General features: G+C 38.3%; 1 protein-coding gene across 2 annotated transcripts; it reads left to right on the top strand.

The window, feature by feature from the left end:
• The first annotated feature begins 7 nt into the window (after positions 1-7).
• Positions 8-13705, top strand: LOC119909240 (poly(A) polymerase type 3-like). Of its 2 annotated transcripts, XM_038727349.1 has the most exons (16): positions 142-2619; positions 2900-2966; positions 3081-3162; positions 3755-3864; positions 3951-4004; positions 4112-4223; positions 4400-4489; positions 5278-5416; positions 6044-6116; positions 6235-6355; positions 6660-6744; positions 7970-8023; positions 8170-8289; positions 8513-8613; positions 8712-8956; positions 9885-13705. In XM_038727349.1, the coding sequence occupies exons 1-16, from the start codon at positions 2393-2395 to the stop codon at positions 10068-10070; spliced, it is 1866 nt and encodes a 621-aa protein (XP_038583277.1). In that variant the 5' UTR covers positions 142-2392; the 3' UTR covers positions 10071-13705. The 2 variants fall into 2 exon arrangements, with proteins under 2 accessions (XP_038583276.1, XP_038583277.1); XM_038727348.1 differs by lacking the exons at positions 7970-8023; positions 8170-8289; positions 8513-8613; positions 8712-8956; positions 9885-13705 and having other exon boundaries at positions 8-2168; positions 2449-2619; positions 6660-7635.
• Positions 13706-18994: the final 5289 nt, after the last annotated feature.

Below are 18994 nucleotides of genomic sequence, written 5' to 3'. Positions count from 1 at the left end.
AGTGTTAAAACAAGCTGTACAGGTAATTCGCCGATATTAGCAATACAAAATAAGAATGACCAAAGTTTTATTTGAACACACAATTTGACGCGAATCAAGTGACCAACATTGTGAGATTATGACGCTATTTGGACTGTGTATGGTGGCCTTGCAATGCAAAATACACAAAATATTTCAGAAAACGCAGGAACAAGAGCAAAGAAACAACAACAAACTGTATAAAATTTATAAAATAAGAAAACTCAACAAGATTGCACAGGCCTAATTTTTTGTGATCCTCAAGTCAGATTAGTATATGGTCTCTCGTACCAGAGAGAGATTGAATCAGCAAAGCATTTCTGTACATTGCGTCCTGCTTATTTTGGTAAAAAGGAGTTGGGAAAGAAACATTATTTATTCCAAAATCTATGAAAACCAATGCCACATAATACAGTATGTGTTTTACATCCTCATATTGCAAAGGTTTTAAGGTTGAAAAGAGAGTATTACAGCAATAATAACTAGTGTAAATATAATTGCATCAACTATCATATATTAGCATACATTTTGGTGGTTTAAGGGAAACTACTCTCAAAATCATATACCACAGATGTCCAAAGTTAATCATACTAATCAATTAGAGCTGTATATTTAGGGTTTTTGCAGATGTAAGGGTAACTCTTTTCACCAACTCACTGGTCAAACCAAATCCATAACATGTCTGAATATCTATCATTCTTTTAGGGACAATTGCGAAAACATAGACAAACTTGGGCATGACTTATCATCTCTTTATTTCAAAACCACCAGAGGAAGCACAGTACATTAAGAGTGGTCCTTATATTATTTTTTACTTCAATCAGTAAATTGGATTGAGGTAAATAGTTACATTTTCTGGCTGGTGTAATTATACACCTGTTTTCTTTCTTTTTTAAAGTTTTTATATTTTAAAAAAATTATCTGCAGTTTAGAGTTGGTAAACTAGTGGTTTCAGAAGTTTAAAATGGAGCCACTTCATTTAACATGATTGTTCTGTCACAAAGAGCATTGTGTCTGAATTGCTGCATTAACCTCAAAGAAAATGGTAAAATAGTATGCAAGCCACTATCTATCTATCTATCTACAGTGTTGGATTCCAACACACGGTCTTCATCGCCGTCTGGTGGCTGACTTGTGTTGTGGTGGCTACAGAGACCTACAATTGTCAAATGAATGCCCTGGGCTTCTGTTTTCAACTTACCGGCCTGTAAAGCATGGGAGGAATAATGATCAATATCCATTGTATTTATGAATATTTCTATGTTATTTGTAATGTGGTTGTATGGAAATAGTGTTTTGAAGGAAAAGTCATCACCTAAACAGTAAATAGTGTCAAAACCTCGACCTTGTCTGAGTATTTCTTTATAAAATGTATCATCAGCCTAAATGTTGTTTTTTAGTTAATTTTCATCAAATTTACATTTACACTTGCAGTCAAGGTGTAGTAGAACATAATCAGTTTCATTATAATCTGCAGGAGGATGGCTATGATGGTGAGATTGCCTTTGAAATACAGATTTTATACCAGGCAAGGATAAAAATCTCATATTTTTCTTTATTGCGTCTCCATTTACTCTGTATGGTAACATAAACGTGTTCATTTACATACATAGAGTGGATTCACATTTCTTAGCTTCTGACCTATCAAAGGAGACCATATCTAGGCCAAGTGGTTGAGGAGTTATTGCTAATTCATTTTCGGTATTTTATTTAGGCGTCAGCTGGGGTATTGCTGATAGAAATGTAGTCCCAAAACAAATGGACTAATGTTTATTAATATATTTTACAAAAAGAATAGACAGAAACATTCCACTGGATTGTAGTTTGATTGAGAGATTGTATCTATGCATTTCTTAGATGAATCGGTGCGAATACACATCGATCGCGACGCACTTCAGGCTCACGCGTCTTTTTGTCCTGCTCACGTGCCTTCGTTCTCTGATTCGATTCTTAGAGTGAAAGGACGACACAGTGAAATGGAAGGCGTTCCTTCCAAATATCCAAGGAGCCTGTGTGTTGCCACACAGTAAGTGTGTGAACTGTACTAATTTTTTCTGAGAGAAAATAAGTTATTTCTGACTGGATAACGCAGCATTATTGTTCGGAAACCACAAAACAAACAAAGAAGTGCTTAATGTCGCTATGTCTTGGTAAGTATGGTGTGCGTTGTTTTTTCCCGTACCTTTTCAAAGATCTGGGTAAGTTAAAACAGGTAATTCTACAAGCACATCACAGTCCTCATAGAATTTGCGATTTTGTTTTGCACTGGTATAACAGCTTGTGATTGGACTTGTGTACTAGTTGACGCAATTTATTTCAGATTGGGAGGCTCAAGTCACCTTTCATTAACTAAAAGGTTTCTTGATATAGCTTTATGTATATACTTATGTGTCATGACTGGTCCACTAACATGCAAATGTGCCTTTTCAGTCCAATTCAGAGCCAAACTTCACCATTCCCAGACATCCCCAAGTGGTATGGGATCACTGGTCCTATCAGCCAGGATCTGCCCGAAGAGGCTGACTTGATCCAGACCAGAAAAGTGATTGACACTCTGGAGTCATATGGTGTATTTGAGGACAACTTGGAGCTGAATCACAGGTGGGATAGACATATTTCAATTTCATATTCATGTTTTCATATTGTTATTAATTCAGCTTGGAGGGGAAGACCTATTTTTGTGACTCAGTGTCTTCAATGTTATGCCACAGTTGAGGCCTATGAGCTGGATTGGTTATTACTGCAAACAGTGTAACCAGTTAAACATCAACTTCCTCAGTTAATGAAGTCAATGCACGTGGTAGACCAGGAGTGGAAGGGGCTATAGCATCCTTTGCTTCAGAGAAATGACAATATTTGGAAATGTTCTTTGTTTTATCAGAGAGAAGGTTGTCAAACGACTGGAGACACTTTATAAGGAGTGGCTCAAAGAAATGTCTAAAAGAATGGTAAGACATCTTTTCTATCTACATTGTTGTTTCAAAAGTAATTCCAGATATGATCCTGGAAACATGTTATTGCATAGATGATGCAATAAATATAATTACTATTTTTGATTTTAGAACTTACCTGAAACGATGACAGAAAACGTCGGCGGTAAGATCTTCCCATTTGGCTCCTATCGTCTGGGAGTTCACTCAAAAGGTAATTACCATTTTCTTTCCTCGACTGTAAGAGCCGGTCATGATTGTGGAAGCTTGGATTGCACAGTGGCTCAGGACTTTAACTAATGTGCTTTTTAATATGTGTAGGAGTCATAAGCTGATTTATTGCAAATTTGGAGTTAATTGTGTATAGGTTGATTTGATTGATTTTTTGTTGACCGCAGTTTGTTTGATCGCTGCACATTATATTAAGTTGCATATTTTCATCAATAAACATTACAGACTACATATTTTTGAGATCTGCAAATTATTTGTGCAGCGAGTCAGACAAACAGCACCACAAGGCCCTACCACAGCCTCTTACCGACTTTGTTTTGACTTTTAAGTATAGTTGCTACATTTTGTGATCAAACTTTGTTCATTCACTCTACATTAGTATATGTAAAGTTGTGTTGTGATACATTTGCTAGTCATACATTTAACAAGTTACACTTTTTATTCAAGGGACACAGCAGAGGGTCTTTCAGAGGTTGGTGACCTCTAAAAGTACATGGTGAAGATAATAGTTCAGGGTATTGTTACACATTTAAATATAGGCTTTCCTCTCATGTAAATCTGGGCTGTTTTGACAGGTGCTGAAATTGATGCCCTCTGTGTCGGACCCAGATTTCTTGAGAGAAAAGACTTCTTCACATCCTTCTTTGAGAAGCTGAAGGCTCATGTGGAGGTCAAAGACATACAGGTTAGCATTATGAGTGATTCACTGCGTTCAAGTCAAAGGACATTTTTCTCCCTATTTTAAGTGACTGACAGTATTGTTGTCTTTAGGCCATTGAAGAGGCGTTTGTCCCTGTCATCAAACTGTCCTTTTATGGGATTGAGGTAATTTGGCTAGAGAAAAAAGTAAAAACTCTATGCTGTCTGCAGTATGCCTCAACTGAAGTTTTGTTTGCATTAATCATTGTTTTTGTGTTCCTGTTATTTCCTAGATTGACTTAGTCTTTGCCCGGTTGGAGCTGAAGAGCATTCCTGAGAATCTGGACCTTCTTAATGACATCTTGTTGAAGGACATAGATAAACGCTGCATCAGGAGTCTCAATGGTAAGGATCAGATTAAAGAACACGCTTGGAAATCCTACAGTATTAGTACCTGGCAGCTGTACTCGCCAGGAATGTCGTTGTGAAGTATGACAGTGTACCATTTTGTTCATTTGTTGTTGAACCTTTTTACTGTGACTGTGTCTATATTCATCTGTTTCTTATTCTGTTTTATCTAGGCTACAGAGTTACAGAGGAGATCCTCAGTCTTGTGCCAAATATTTTTAATTTCAGGCTCGCTTTGAGAGCCATCAAGCTGTGGGCCAAACGTGAGTTCAACACTCACAACTAGTTAGGCTTGCTAATCGCCCAAGGGAACAAAATAGGTGGATGATTCTTTTGAACATGGCCCCTACACAATCAGTACCCAATGTTACGACGCTATATCTACTTCCTGAAATTGTATGCATTTCCCAACAATAAGTGTAAAATATATGCACTATATTGTGCACTCAAAAACTCACACAGTGTCATAAAACATTAGCGGCCATAGCATGTATGTTACTTTTGCTAAAAATCACACAACACAGTACTTTTAATAGATTTAAATTACAGTAAAGTGAACACTACAACTGTCAGTAGTGCAAAATGACGACTTCTATCTCAATTTAGTTGTCACTATGGACTTTTTAGTGTTTAGTATTGTACAAGTCAGTCATTTTGGACACCATTGTTTCTTTATTTACTTTTGGCTCAAGTTTCAGTGTCTCCTGCTGACAAGGATACTTGCTTTGGCTTGTCTATATTTGCTACCAGGCAACCACAGCCCAATGGCTATTTTGCAGAAATAAGCAAGGCACAGGTTTACTTAGCCGTTTAGCTGCTCCTGTCTCTCAAAGGTTTCAAAGGTTGCGGTAGTATTATGAAATAAAATGGAGGTGACCGATATTATATACACGTACATATTAGACATATTACATAGACATCTTATAACACTTATTTTATAAACTCAATTGGCAGTGGGCTAAAGCAAATTACATCAGGCTAATGTTAACATTAGGTAACACTGCGCACTTGAGTCTTGATCTTTTTTTCTCATCCTCTTAATTTTCTTCAGGCCGTAATATTTACTCCAGCATTCTGGGCTTCTTGGGCGGTGTATCGTGGGCCATACTGGTAGCCAGAGTTTGTCAGGCGTACCCAAATGCCACAGTGTCCACGCTGGTGAACAAATTCTTCAAGGTCTTCTCAATGTGGTGGGTTGTCCCTTTTCTGGTGTCCTTAAATGGGAAAACATCAAACTGGGTTTGATGTTTGAACTGGGAGTCACCTTACTTGACCATGAGAGGGTCTGGTTAATGCCTTGTTGTCTTGTGCCCATTTGAGCTTGCTCTCTATGGACAGACTACATAGGTTTGCACTTACTACAATAACCAATTTCTTAAGCTTTGTGTGTTGTTGTTGTGGGAAATGTTAACTTTTGTGTGATTGGTAGGGGAAAAAAGAACCTCACTTGATGCTGTTCTCTAAAGGCGAGCCTTTCTCAGTTCAAAGGCCACAACTTTTCCAAAGAAACTATAGGGGTAAAATAATGGCTACATTCTGGAAGACTTGGCCTAATCATTGGATTGGCAGTTGTGAAATTTTAAGTGGATTTTGGGGGGGGACACAATTTGTGACCACACCCTTTGATTTACAGTTTGTTTAAAATCTACTGAAACAGCATTTGAAACATACGAGGCAGGTTTTACGTTAGATAATGATGGGCCAAATTGACATCATTACTAAGATGTTTTCATTATATTTCACTAGACGCATGTGAATTCTTTACAAAGGTTGCAGATGGGGATTGGTTGATCTGAACTTCTTGTTTTTTGTGTCAGGGCATGGCCAGTCCCAATTCTCTTGAAGAGAGTAGAGGACCGCTACTTCAACCTTCCTATTTGGGATCCCACGGTAAGGCCTCTACAGGATTTTTATCAGGCTTTTGCCCTACAAATATAGAATCATGTCAGTCAATTAACTGTTAAAAGTCAGAATTAGATGAATATGTTGTGGTGTTGTGCATTTCTAGGTTAATCGAAGAGACCGCTGCCACCTAATGCCCATTATCACCCCAGCATACCCACAGCAGAACACCACATTCAACATGTCTACCTCCACCTTAGCCATCATAACGGAAGAGATCCAACAGGGTGTGTAGTTGCTCTGCTGAAATCCACCAAATCCTCACAGTGCACTACCCGCATCGTGGGCCAGTTAACTTTACTGTAACAAAGTTGATTTAACACAATCTCAGAACTTTCCTTTTTTCTCTAATGCAATATCAGTCGGTTCAGGAATGGGCATTCCAACATCATTTTGGATGAAGTTGTCCAAAATTTAGCCAAACCATGTTAAACGCAAACTTCAAGAACACAACAATGATTCTATTCTGTAAACAAAGCTGGGATTTTGTTTTACTTAGACTTTAACAAGTGCATCCTGCTTCATTCGCAGGCCATGTCATCACTGAAGAAATACAGCAGAAAAAAGCAGACTGGTCCAAACTATTTGAAACACCAGACTTTTTTGGAAAGTACAAGTATGTATTAAGCTGCTCAAAGATGAAAATGAGGATATACAAAACACACTCGCGTACACACCACTTTCTAAATTTTCCAACCAGTCTTTTTTACAATACTTTATCATTATGATATTTTTATCATATACTTGTTTTCCTGATAAAACGTGTTGAGAAAAAATTCTGATTCCTGTACCCTATTTTTTTTATCAAAAGCAAATGGTTTTGTATACATTTTGTACTATATACTGTATTGTCTTACTGACATGAATTTATTTGTTTTTATTGTGATTAATAGTGTGTGAATTGGTATTTTAGTTTATTTTGTGATTTATGCTTAATGTGAGCGACTTAAAGCAAACTCTGGTATAATACTGATATAGGTTTGTTGTGTAAATTGACCATATTTTGTACCAAACGTGAATTCTTGAATGCCTATTGTGTAATGAATGCACTAAAGCTATTTTTGCTGTTATTTATTTTTATTGGCTTCAATTTGTACCTGATTTTGATTGTTGAATGCCAAGGTTTTTAATGAATGTGCAGACTGGGTTTTGTAGCTGTTGCTGACCGAAAATGTAGACAGAAGTTTGTTCAAGTAATTTAAGAAGTGGATCATCTGTTTGTCTCTGTGTGGATTTACATATTTCCCCAATGGACTTAAATTTGTACCTAAATTTTATAGTTGGTTTGTGATTTTCTTATGGATTTGCAGACCAGGCTTTACTATTTACTGTTAATTCAGAATATGGACCTGTTCAAGTGATTTAAGAAGTCAGTCGGTTGGATATTTTAATCAGGTTTTTAGCTCTTAGTATGTGCTGTCTGACTTAAAGATGTTGTTCCTGGACCAGTCTGGAGTTTATTTACAATTTATTTTATTGACCTGAATAAATCTGCCATGTGCTCTGATGTGCTTTATTATTTTGCCAAATTTGGACTGAAACTCATTTTCTTGGATTACACAACTCTTTAGCAACTGGAAGTCTAAAAAATTTTAAAATAATTTGATTTGTTATGTTTAAAAAGTATTATGATGCAATTACGAATAGTATCCATCTTTGTTTCATACTGGTACTCATTGTGCTGTAGCTTGGCCTGCTTTAAGTATATATTGATCAGAAATTCCTTCATCTATGACTATTGGTAAAACAGGAAATATGATTAAAGCATAAGATTCCAGGCTGTGTGCAAAGGCACAATGCTGTGACGTCTGTTGCCATTGTTCTGTCTCTTATGTTTCAAGGTATTATGTTCTGCTGCAAGCAACTTCAGCAACAGAGGAGCAGCATAATAAATGGCGAGTACACAGAGTTCAGAAAAGTTTAAGTAGAACAATGTAGACATTTTTGTAGACAATTATGTTTTAATATTTTATTTTTTATGTCCAGCTACTACAGTGGTCTCCTGTTTCTGAAAATTGTGTTGTTTTTTTCATACTGTTAGGGTTAGCCTGGTGGAGTCTAAAATCAGATTTCTGGTTGGAACTCTGGAGAGAAATGTGCACATTTCTCTGGCCCATGCTAATCTGCAGTCCTTCCCTGGATCCAGGAAGGTCAATGACAAGTAAGGACATGTGATTTTATAGTTATATTTTAATTATGGCAAGTTCTCTTGAGTATTAGCTCTTAAGCGAATAATGTACATTTTTAATATGTTACCATATTTCTATTAACAGTTTTTGTTCGTATGCTATATTTTTACTCTCAGTTTGCACTGGCTTGTTATTTTGGTAGTTAGATGTGTTTTACTTTGGCAACTCACTGGCCTATATTTCTATCTGTTTCAGAGGGGGAATGAGCACAATGTGGCTGATTGGGCTTAATATGGAGGAGTCTAAAAACATGAAAATAAACCTGACCTCTGACCTCCTATCCTTCACTAACACTAGTACGAGTAGCCCTTTTTTTTTCTTTTTTTAAATTCAGTAGAATTGGAGCAATGTTGCATGACACTGTGAATCATACTTTTATTTTGTGCTGTTGCAGTCTACAGCCAGGCAGCGAGCTCTGAGATGTATGAAAAGGAGATGACCATATCAGCCACACATGTGAAGAGGGAAAACCTTAGCTGGCGCATGCCTAATGGCGAATGCAAAAGGGTTTTCAGTCCAAAACCAGAGGCCACACTGAGCCGCCAAATGTCTGCCACATTACCACCTGGCCAATCCGCCACAAAGAGAAAAGACTGGCCTCACTCTGAGATGCCAGCCAGAAAGATCAAAGCTGACAAGGTATGCCAGACCATTCCATGTATTGTTGATGAGTAAATGTATTTGTTTAAATTTCTGTTGTGAAAAACTGTTAAATGTTATTTCGCTCGTCATTTTAAAGGAATTCTTTCACATTTTGGAAATACTCTTGTTTGCTTTCTTGACACAAATTAGACAAGAATATTGATACCATTCTTAAGTCTGTAGCCTACAGTGAATTACATCTTGTTATCTCATGTATTTAATCTGTACAAAGTGTAAAAATGACAAGTCTCCACTGTATGCCTGGCAAACTCCCAGTTATTACGATACTCCAGGAAGTAACTGTTCCTAATCAAGAAGTAGTCCGGCACATAACCCCCACGTAAAATCCCCAACTGGACATTTTTACACATGCGTTTTTGTAAACATTAAGCATTTTTGAACAGATTTTGGACAGACCCTGGCAAGCTGTTTCCCTGTTTCCATTCTTTGTGCTGGCTGTAGCTTCACATTTATCGTACAGACATGGGAGTGGTATCAATCCACTCAACAAACACTAAATGTAATGAGTGTATTTCCTAAATTTATTCCTTTACATACCTAAAAAAACATTTCCCTCATCTGTGACAGAAATCAATGTCCAGCAAACCTGCTTTACCCTCCATGACTCCACAGGCCACAAAGAGACCATGTTCTCCCCACTCAGATAGTTCACCTCAGAAGTTCAAAGCTTATGAGGAACTAATTCCAGGCACACAAGCCACCTGCTCCTCTACAGGTGCACCACTCAGTGAGCATCCGTCTCCCATTGTGAGCTCACCAAGCACCAAGAGACCTGGCGCTTCTGAGCCTGAGAGGCCAACCAAGAAGTTCAAATTTCACCTGGTGTGCTAAACTATCTTCGAAGGTGTTCTGTCAAGTTAACATACAATATTAAACTTGATACTATCTGTTCCTTCCCTCCCAGAGTCCGCCCACTGTCGAACTGTCCGACTTGCCTCCCGGCCCCACCAAGCCGACTGCTGTTGTGAAACACGCCATCAAATTTCGACTTATCAGGTACAGCACAGAATTAAGAATAGATATGTCTCCTTTGTTCCCTCTAGCTGCACACACTTCTTCACTCTCCTACCTTGTCATGTCCCCCAAATGACAGACATCCTCACATACAGTATTCATCCTGAGGTTCATGGAAGGCCCATTGTACAGCCGACGTTACAGAGCTGGAATATGGTCTCTATCTTTTCACCACAAGAGGGCAATGAAGCCTTTCTGCTGGCCTCTTCTTCAACCCTAGCAAGGGAATGGGTAAACAGGCACACTGTTCAAAGACTAGTCATTTGGTGACAGCAAAACCTGATGCAGATTAGAGTTAAGGGAGCATCTCTACCGTCAGTAATCTTTTTATAAATGGTTGAGTCTTCACAGAGGGATTTTGAATGCTCGCATTTTTCACCTTAATGTGTTGATTTGCACCCGATAATAGTAGTGAGGTGCTGATTAATAATTTTGTGATGTATTTGGGAGGACGATCTATCATGTTGTGCTTTAAAAAGCTTTTTTTTTTTCTTTTCAATTTCCCACCCCGTGCTGTTGTTTGATCATATTCCTGGAAGTGCTGTTCCCGGAAGATAATGTTTTGTGAGTTGACCTCAGTGAGCTCTACGCAGAATGATGCTTTTAAGTAATCTGCTGTCTTTGATTAATTGTAATTAATGACAGGGAGAAACAAACATCACTCATTACTGGACGGTAATTGTTTCTAGGCCTTTTTGGATGAAGAGGATAATAGCAAGTATACCTAAGATTTGAGTACTGTAAAAAAAATCACACTCAATCTAACACCACTAATACACACACTGTAGCGTAGACAGCAAGATTGAACTTGTGCATTAAAGTGTATAGAGCCAAGCTTTACCTGTCCCCCACAACATATGTAAATAACAATCAACAAACAGAGTGCTACATTGTCTAAAAAATAATTTCATATTTTTCATGTGGTTCTGACTAGATTTCCACCCTCCACATTGACTTTTCTTTATTTTTATTTTTATTTTCTCATATTCAGTAAGACCACGATGCAAATTCTTGGACAGGACTCACCAATTAATTACATTAAATGGGCACAAGACTTCTTTAATGCACCTGAGCTATCATGAGTTTTCTCATCAACTGATTGTGCTGGAGGGAGAACAGGAATTAGATGGATGGGTTGACCAGTTCTTGACCTTTGAAATATGAATCTATTGAACAGTAACTTGTACAACTGTCTTGTCCAAGTTTAACAAAAAAAGAACTTAAAATGTATATTTTCTTGAGACTTGATGGATTTTTCAGCGATTTTCATTGATTATATGACTTGATTTTGAACTGAAGGACTACTGAGAAGGGTAGAGATTTGGTTTAGCAACACACCACAAGCTTGTTACTCGTCACTTCATTATTTTTTGTTGAAATATAGTATGTATCATTAGTGGAGGGGGATTTTGTGCCAGACGAGACACCCAGATACTCAGCCATGGGGAGCAGACTCATAACATGGCCTAGTTAAAGGTTTTCAGTTGTTTGCATCCCAATCCGGTCAAAATTTCCCAAGATGTATCTTGTAAGAGCGTGTATGTTGTTGCTTAGGAACAGTTTTTCCTGTGCTCCCAGTAGGTGGTCTCTTTATGAATATCATTACATGTCCCCATTCACGCGAGGCAAGACATCTTTATCCCTTGTAAACCATGTTTATCGCTATTTTCACTCCTAAATTTGGATGGATGTTTATGCTCACTGTGGTTTTAGACCTTCATATATTTACTGATAGATGCAGTTGTGATGCTGTGTAATTGCTGACATTAAGGAGAAGCTGATCACAGAGACGATATGTGATTTGAAACTTTTAAATAGTTATCCAGTGAGTTCAATGTTCATATAAGAAGCAAGTTTATTATCTTGCAGAGCGATATCGGCGTACTTACATTTGTCTCTAATTAATCATGGGCAACATTAGGACTTCATCCAGAGGTCTATCCACAGGAGGTCCAGTCCAGTGTATGGGGCTCCCCTATAGCTGTTGCCCCTCTTTCTCCCGCCGCGTGCACTCTGTGTGGGGCAGAGACTCAGGGCATGGCCCCCTGTCATCCTGCTGGGCCTCCATCTGCTGTGGAGGTGGTTAGGTCCCCGGATTGATGGCAAGACAATGAGTTTATGACATGTGTCGCCGTGAGTGACAAAGGATCCGTCCCAACTGGGCCTCCTGACGACCACTGATCTCACATTTGCAGTCGGCACTATGCCAAGGCTAATGTGAGGAGTGATCCTCCTGCTGTGGAATGGGACTTGTAGTTTACAGCTGGCTGGTAATTCAGGACAAGGAGCAAATCTCTCTGGCTTCTGTGCACATTAGCAAGTCTTACATTATGTGGTTAAATCTGAATGAACAATAATCTATGGTAAAAGCATATGCAGTCATCCATAGAAACTAGCCTTCAATGCTAACTTCTGATTTGTACATGAGCATTGATACTTGCCCTGTTGCCAGTGAGCCTATTACGCCTCCTCTTCGGAGAGACTTTATGAAGCCTTCTAAACTGGTCTCTGAAGTTCCCCAGTTGACCCAGCAGTACTGCTTTCACACGCCTGTCAACACTCTGTTTCTTTCCACTTTGGTGGGTCCAAGTTAAAAGGAAATCGCTCCCTTCATCTCCCACTCCTCTCCTCCTTGCCCAAAACAGGATGATAAAAGCCAGAGTTTCACATCTGAGAAACTGCAACAATGCTACTGTACCTTCAAAGGGGAAGATGCCACATTGTGAGATGACAGGGTGTTGATATGAAAGTGTTGTCTGCTTCCCGGGTGAGATCAGTGGAGGCCGGTAGATGTGTACTGTTATGTTGCTCTGAGTGATCTGACCAACGTGGTGGAGGAGAGGTGTCACGGCGGACAGACTTACTGGGATGTGTATCTGTGTCAGTTTTTACTTGAAGGAATTTGGTGTACTGCATTTGGAAAAGGTTTCCAACTATCAGGATTTTGTTTTTTATCTGCATTTGATGTTGCTGATTATCAGATGGTGCTGTGAATTACTTTTAATTCCTGGAAATGGCATCATTTTAATGAAAATATGAAGTTAGTTAGCTAGTTTGATGACCACTTTAATTATCAGGGTCATAATAAAGCACTGCACACACCACAGTCCATACCAAAAATGAAGATTTGGTATTTAGTACACAAATGGAGTAGTTAAGGAATGCACTGTGATAATTACACCTCTAAATTGTATGTAATATGACATTGTGGTAGCTGATCACTTTCACACACCATCTTTATGGTGCCCATCGATGACCTTTTAAGAGAAGGGATGTTACGTGCTACTCCATGAACCTGTAAGTCTTACAACCCTGTTCCTTCACATATCATACAGCAGGCACAAGTGATCCAGTGCCACGGATTGGTTGACGAGCCTGAAGATTACATCCTCACTTTCCCACTCCTGACCAAGTGCACAAAACTTCAACCTCCATCACCAGCCATTGCTTTGTTAATTTTTCTTCTGCTTGCTTATGGAGCAAGAGAATGGGGGGGTTACATGCTCCTTCATGAATTTGTAAGTCTAACAACCCTGATCCTTCGTGCGTCTTTTACAGCAGGCGAAGTTGAGCATCACTGATTGGTTGACGTGCCTGAAGATAACATTGTCACTTTCTCGCTCCTGACCAAGAGCGAAAATGTCATCCTCAATCACCAAATATTGTTTTGTGTTGTTATTTGTTCCCTTGGTGTGTGTGTGTGTGTGTGTGTGTGTGTGTGTGTGTTTGTATTGTACTGGTTGATTGATTTAACTTCTTTATTGATTGCTAATATGAAAATTGGCGCCTGTTGGCGCCCCAACTACAAAAAACATCAAAAGGATATAAACACAATAAAGCCAAACATCTTATTCCCATTGTGGTCCTTTTTGGGAAGGTAGGGGGTAAGAGCATCATGAAAAGGCAGGAGGTTACTAGCAGCTTCTGAGTATACTTCATTATATTTAAAAATAAAGTTCAATGACAATACAATATACAACAATATTAATCCATAAACATTCCTATATACAGTTTAACCATTTCAGTCACAACAATAACTATACAACAAAGTTCACTAAACTTTATTAAATTAGATACACAATGCCACCTAAAACAACAGCATATTAACTACTGCTCATGCTGCTAATTTATGAGGGCATTTTTTTTTGTGAGGAATTTAATCTAGAGAGTTGATCATCTAAATGCTCATCAGTAGCCCATTCCACATCATGGCATATTGTGCAACAATATTTGAGCTGGTCAAGGGTTGATATGAGGGGGGACAGCAGGGGGTGTCATCCTCTTTGACTGAAAACGTTAAACTTATAAATATGATACTTCCTCAGGCAGGCTTTAATAAAGGTTTACCATTAGAGCCCAACCGATGCATCTGTGTGCTGATATTATTGGCCGATGTGAGTAAGTTGCAGATAAATCAGTATCTGTGTTTATAAGGACAATCTTAGAAGAAACAGAGAGTCATTCAATCCTGTTATGAGTGTTGTGGTTGCATCGTTTGTCCACCAGAGGGCTTTCTACAACTCCCCTGTTGGCAACATAACACAAATTCAAACATTTACATTTAATGCTACAAATCCACCATGGGAAGTACCTGACATAATCAGCTGTACCTTTGTTAAAAATACTATTAACAATAAAAAACAGTTTATTTTTAAACTGCATTATGTCATGTTATCTTGGTGAGGTCTCATAACTACACATAATAAACGTTGTTAAAGTTATGTTTCTGAAAAGAAAAGAAAAAAAAACTGGTTGATATATCAGAATATCTTATTTTAAAATCCTCAAATAGCAATATTGGTAAATGCCTTAAAAATCCAATTTCTGTCGGGCTCTAGTTACCATTACTGGGTAATGTCGGTATAATTCATTTGTCATTAAACAACACAAATATAATTACCACCACAATATTGCATGTAATATTCAATTAATAACCTTAAGAAACTTCATGACAGCAAAAATCAACAAAAACACTATAAAAAGACAAAAAGAAAAAAGCTGACAACAGCTGATCAAATGCTTTTTCTCATGCTAATTTTGTGTGGGATCTTGATTAGTCCCTTGTCTTCAGCCTCCTTGGAGTTCTGTGAGTCTCAGTGTTGCAAAAAAATAAGTATGTACTGTATTGTACTACCTGGCTAAACATTGATTTTGTGTAGCCTGCAAAGTATTCAGGAAGATGTAAGAAAGTTAGCTAACCCAGATGTCAATCTGTCAATAATGACCAGTGAGATAGTGTAAAGCATTGAAGAGTAGTGAAGGAGAACAAATGGAAAAACACATGACTGTTTGAGAGTAAAAGAACAGAAGTTAATGAGCATGAAATGAAAATATTAGCTCAGTCAAAGGAAGAAGAGGGTTATGTTAAGATTACTCAATAAAAACAAGGGTGGTAATAAGAGCCTAATGGAGATACAGTTACTGCAATCTTGGAGTATTTTAACTAAATTTGTTGTGCCAATTATCAGTAAGGTTGGGGCCACAACCAAAATCTCCATGATGGTGGAAGATGTGTGGACCAGCGGAGATCTTCCAAATTAGCCAAAGTACATGAACACAGCAAAAAAATTTAAAAAAAGGAATTCAACATCAGAAAAAAACCAGAAAACTACGTTCTTTGAGAAATCTGAATTGTAATGTGACTCGACTGCAGGTGGTGTCTGGTACAAAGCTCCATGCAGAGATATATTTAAAGATGAGTAATTCATTTTGTGGTAAACATTTTTCATATTCTCCCCCTAACATAACATTTTGCCTGATGTTCAGATGTAAATGTTCTCTAAATACTTGTTGAAGACTTTAAATTGCGTCAAATTTAATAAAGTCTTCAATGGACAGGTTCAAATCAGATGTTTGACAGGTCAAAGGTTGACTTTAATAGTGTAAGTGGTAGCAGATAAATGTAGCTTATCCTGCTTACTGTTGTAATCAGCTAACTTTCCCACCATGTTAAAAAACAAAGCTAGCCAAGTGTGTAAGCAGAAAAGGTTAAGCTCAGAGCAAAGCAATGAACCCACTGAAATGCTCCCAATTTCAAATCAACTAAAGGATGTAACTGAGGTCTACGGACACCATAAGCACAACATGGAAGAGCACCTGTTCCTGGATGGCACCCTGCCACTGCTCTCTGTCTGCCTGCTGTGGAGGCTAGCTACCCACTGATGAGGAATTAGAAAGTCATTAAGGAACACAAATAGCAGGATGGCACAGTCGCAACCAACTCCAGACTAAATGTGTGTCTTCATTTAAAGACTCATGGGAGAAAAAAAAAATTGTTTTGCTCATTATTGAGCAAAATGTATTATTTGAAATTCAGATTCTCTCTTTAGGTAAGGCTTTTCTTTAATTTAATCTCACCTGTGAGATCATTCTCTTCAATGCAAATACTGATATAAAAAGTTACCATTAATTAATGTAGTAATAGTTTTGGTTGTTCACTGAAATGTCAGCCGGAATTCTTGTTGGTCACAATAGATGCAAATACTAAAAAACTGTCATTAGTTTGAAAGATTACCAGTCCAGACAGCTGAACAGTCTCATCTTAACACAGCTGATGGTTACTCCACTATACCTCCAGGATCTCACATGAAAGGTACACAGGGCCCCCTGAGGAAAAAGCAGAAGCAACAGAGAGGTAACCATATTCCTGCAGCAGGTTCCTAAATACTCCTTGGACTAAATGAGACACAGAAGGTGGAATCCGTGAATGTTCTGGGGCTGCATTCAAATAATGCTGTCAAATAAGAACTAAGATTAAAGGCCTTTTCAGAACAAACCTAAATAATTTGGGAAAATAAATCCATACCGAGTCAGAAACTTTCGGATTTTGTATCTGCAAATTATGGATGCTGACAAAAAAGAACTAAGCAATCGATCGAACATAATGCCCTGTTTGTTTGACAAAAAAAATCTGGTAAAGTATAGCAGTTGAAATGGCTTGTGATGGTGTGTAGCATGAGATTAGATAAATCCTGCTGAGCTTTTTAGTAGCCATTCTGACCCCAAAATATGTGAAAATAGGGCCTAGGTATAAAAAGTACCAAAATTACCCTTTAAACTGTAGCTTATGAATATCTATGTGAAAGTTTTCAGAATGGTTTGGCTTTTCCCCGCATTTGCAATGCACAGTGCATGTCAGTATGAGCCAGTGGCCCTTCAGGTTGACCTTGCTAACCCAATTTCACCTTTAAACGCAGGTCACATGCTATCATTAGCTTACACTTCTTTACAAATCGTAAATCGGTCACACTTTCCCTGTACAAGTGCTTGTGGTACCTAATTAAAGGCTTCAAATGAAGTTACAAATTAAGTTTTTCAGTTGTCTCCACAGCTGGCACGGCTGGCAGCACTCTAGAGGTTCAAGTAAAGGGCAAAGAGGCCTGGGGTTTCCAGTGACAAGTTAGTGAACAAGCAATTCTAATGTCTCTAAATGTTTTGCCTGGAGTTGGATGGATCGGTCTATGGTGTGGTGAATTTGCCTAAAATGGAAATCACAACCCCTGCGACCCTGTACGCGGGATAAGCAGTTGACGATGGATGGAAGGAAATCACAGCATCAAGTCTTGAATTGATAATTTCACTTCTAGTAGGTGGTTCACTGACACTGAATTAGTGTCTGACTCTATGGGTCTGTAGAATGTTTGAGATTTAACATCCAAATTTAAGTTAAGTTTTATTTGACTGTAGGCGTTACAGCTATGAATCATAAAATGTCTACATATCCCAGTAAAATATGCCATGGAGGTTTTCACAGTGGCCTTGAAGTTGTTGAATTATTCACCGCCTATGGATCAGCTCCAAGATTGGTTTCAGTTTAACATTGTAACTGTAGTTTTGTCTCTCCGCTGTTCAGCTTAAGCAGAGACTTGTTTCTATTTACAATTTAAATCTGAGCTGGACTAAATTACTGAAATAGTAGAATTTATATTACTCTCTACTCTTCCAGTGGAGCATCTCCATTTAAAGCTGCACTAATCAATATTTTTTATATCAGCAATGGATCTAATGACTATGTGTAATATGAAACAGGTCAATTGTCATGATGAACCCAGAGTTCACCCAACTCTGCAGCCCTCCATAGCTCTGGATAGGGTGACCATATTTTCAAACCCCCAAACCATTTATGCAGGTGCTCCTGTATGCGCTGGTGACACACCACAGGCATTTAATCAGGATGGGGGACAATTATTTCAGTGCATGGCACACCTACCGAGAGCACAATTCAACACTATGGACTCCATGAACACAACATTTTGGTTGCCAGGTACTTCATGAAGGAGTAAGCCTCCTGGAGCTCTTCTGAAAACAGACTTTCTCTTTGGCATGACAGCTAATCGTTAGCATACCGACAGGTTCTGTCATAAAGAGCCCTAAGCGATGCTCGCCTGTGACTCATAGGCTGGTAACAGCCTTGACAATGACACTGATTGACTGACACACATGAAGACAAATCAGTGTTGAATTCAGACACATGGTGCTTTGTTTAGGTTTTATTTTGGGTTAGGTAATACGTGTTTATGTAAGTGATAAAAACAACAACTTTACTGGCTCATTTACTCATTTGTCAGACGCCAACCCCAAAATTACATTTTTCAACTGAAGAAGTAGTGGTGTTGATGGATTCAGATCCAAATCTTGACATTTTAGTGCCAAGTATTTGAATTCTACATATTGTGTTATAAATTTACACAGTGACTGCCCTCTACCCTACTGGTTGAAACACAGCTATTGATATTGAATTTTGCTCTGGTGGCAAGTGAAGAATATAGTGGCAGCTTTCATCACCAACTAAGCCCCCCCCTATAAAATGAACATTTCCTGACTCTGCAGATTGTGTAGTATTAGTGTGGTGTTAGAGTATTAGTGAAGAGTAGACTGAGTATAGTGATTGACAAGTTAGATTGTACTGTTAGCATAATCATTTTAGCGTACTTTTCATTTTATTAGTTGTTAGTTGTGTGTTTATAATATTTAGTAGGTTAGTAGCTGATGGAGAGTCTG

This window comes from Micropterus salmoides, unplaced genomic scaffold (genome assembly GCF_014851395.1).
Source record: "Micropterus salmoides isolate LMB-PRFRI ecotype aquatic unplaced genomic scaffold, ASM1485139v1 Ms_hic_scaffold_18, whole genome shotgun sequence".
In the NCBI taxonomy this organism is placed as follows: domain Eukaryota; kingdom Metazoa; phylum Chordata; class Actinopteri; order Centrarchiformes; family Centrarchidae; genus Micropterus; species Micropterus salmoides.
This window is presented reverse-complemented; position numbering and strand designations above follow the sequence as displayed.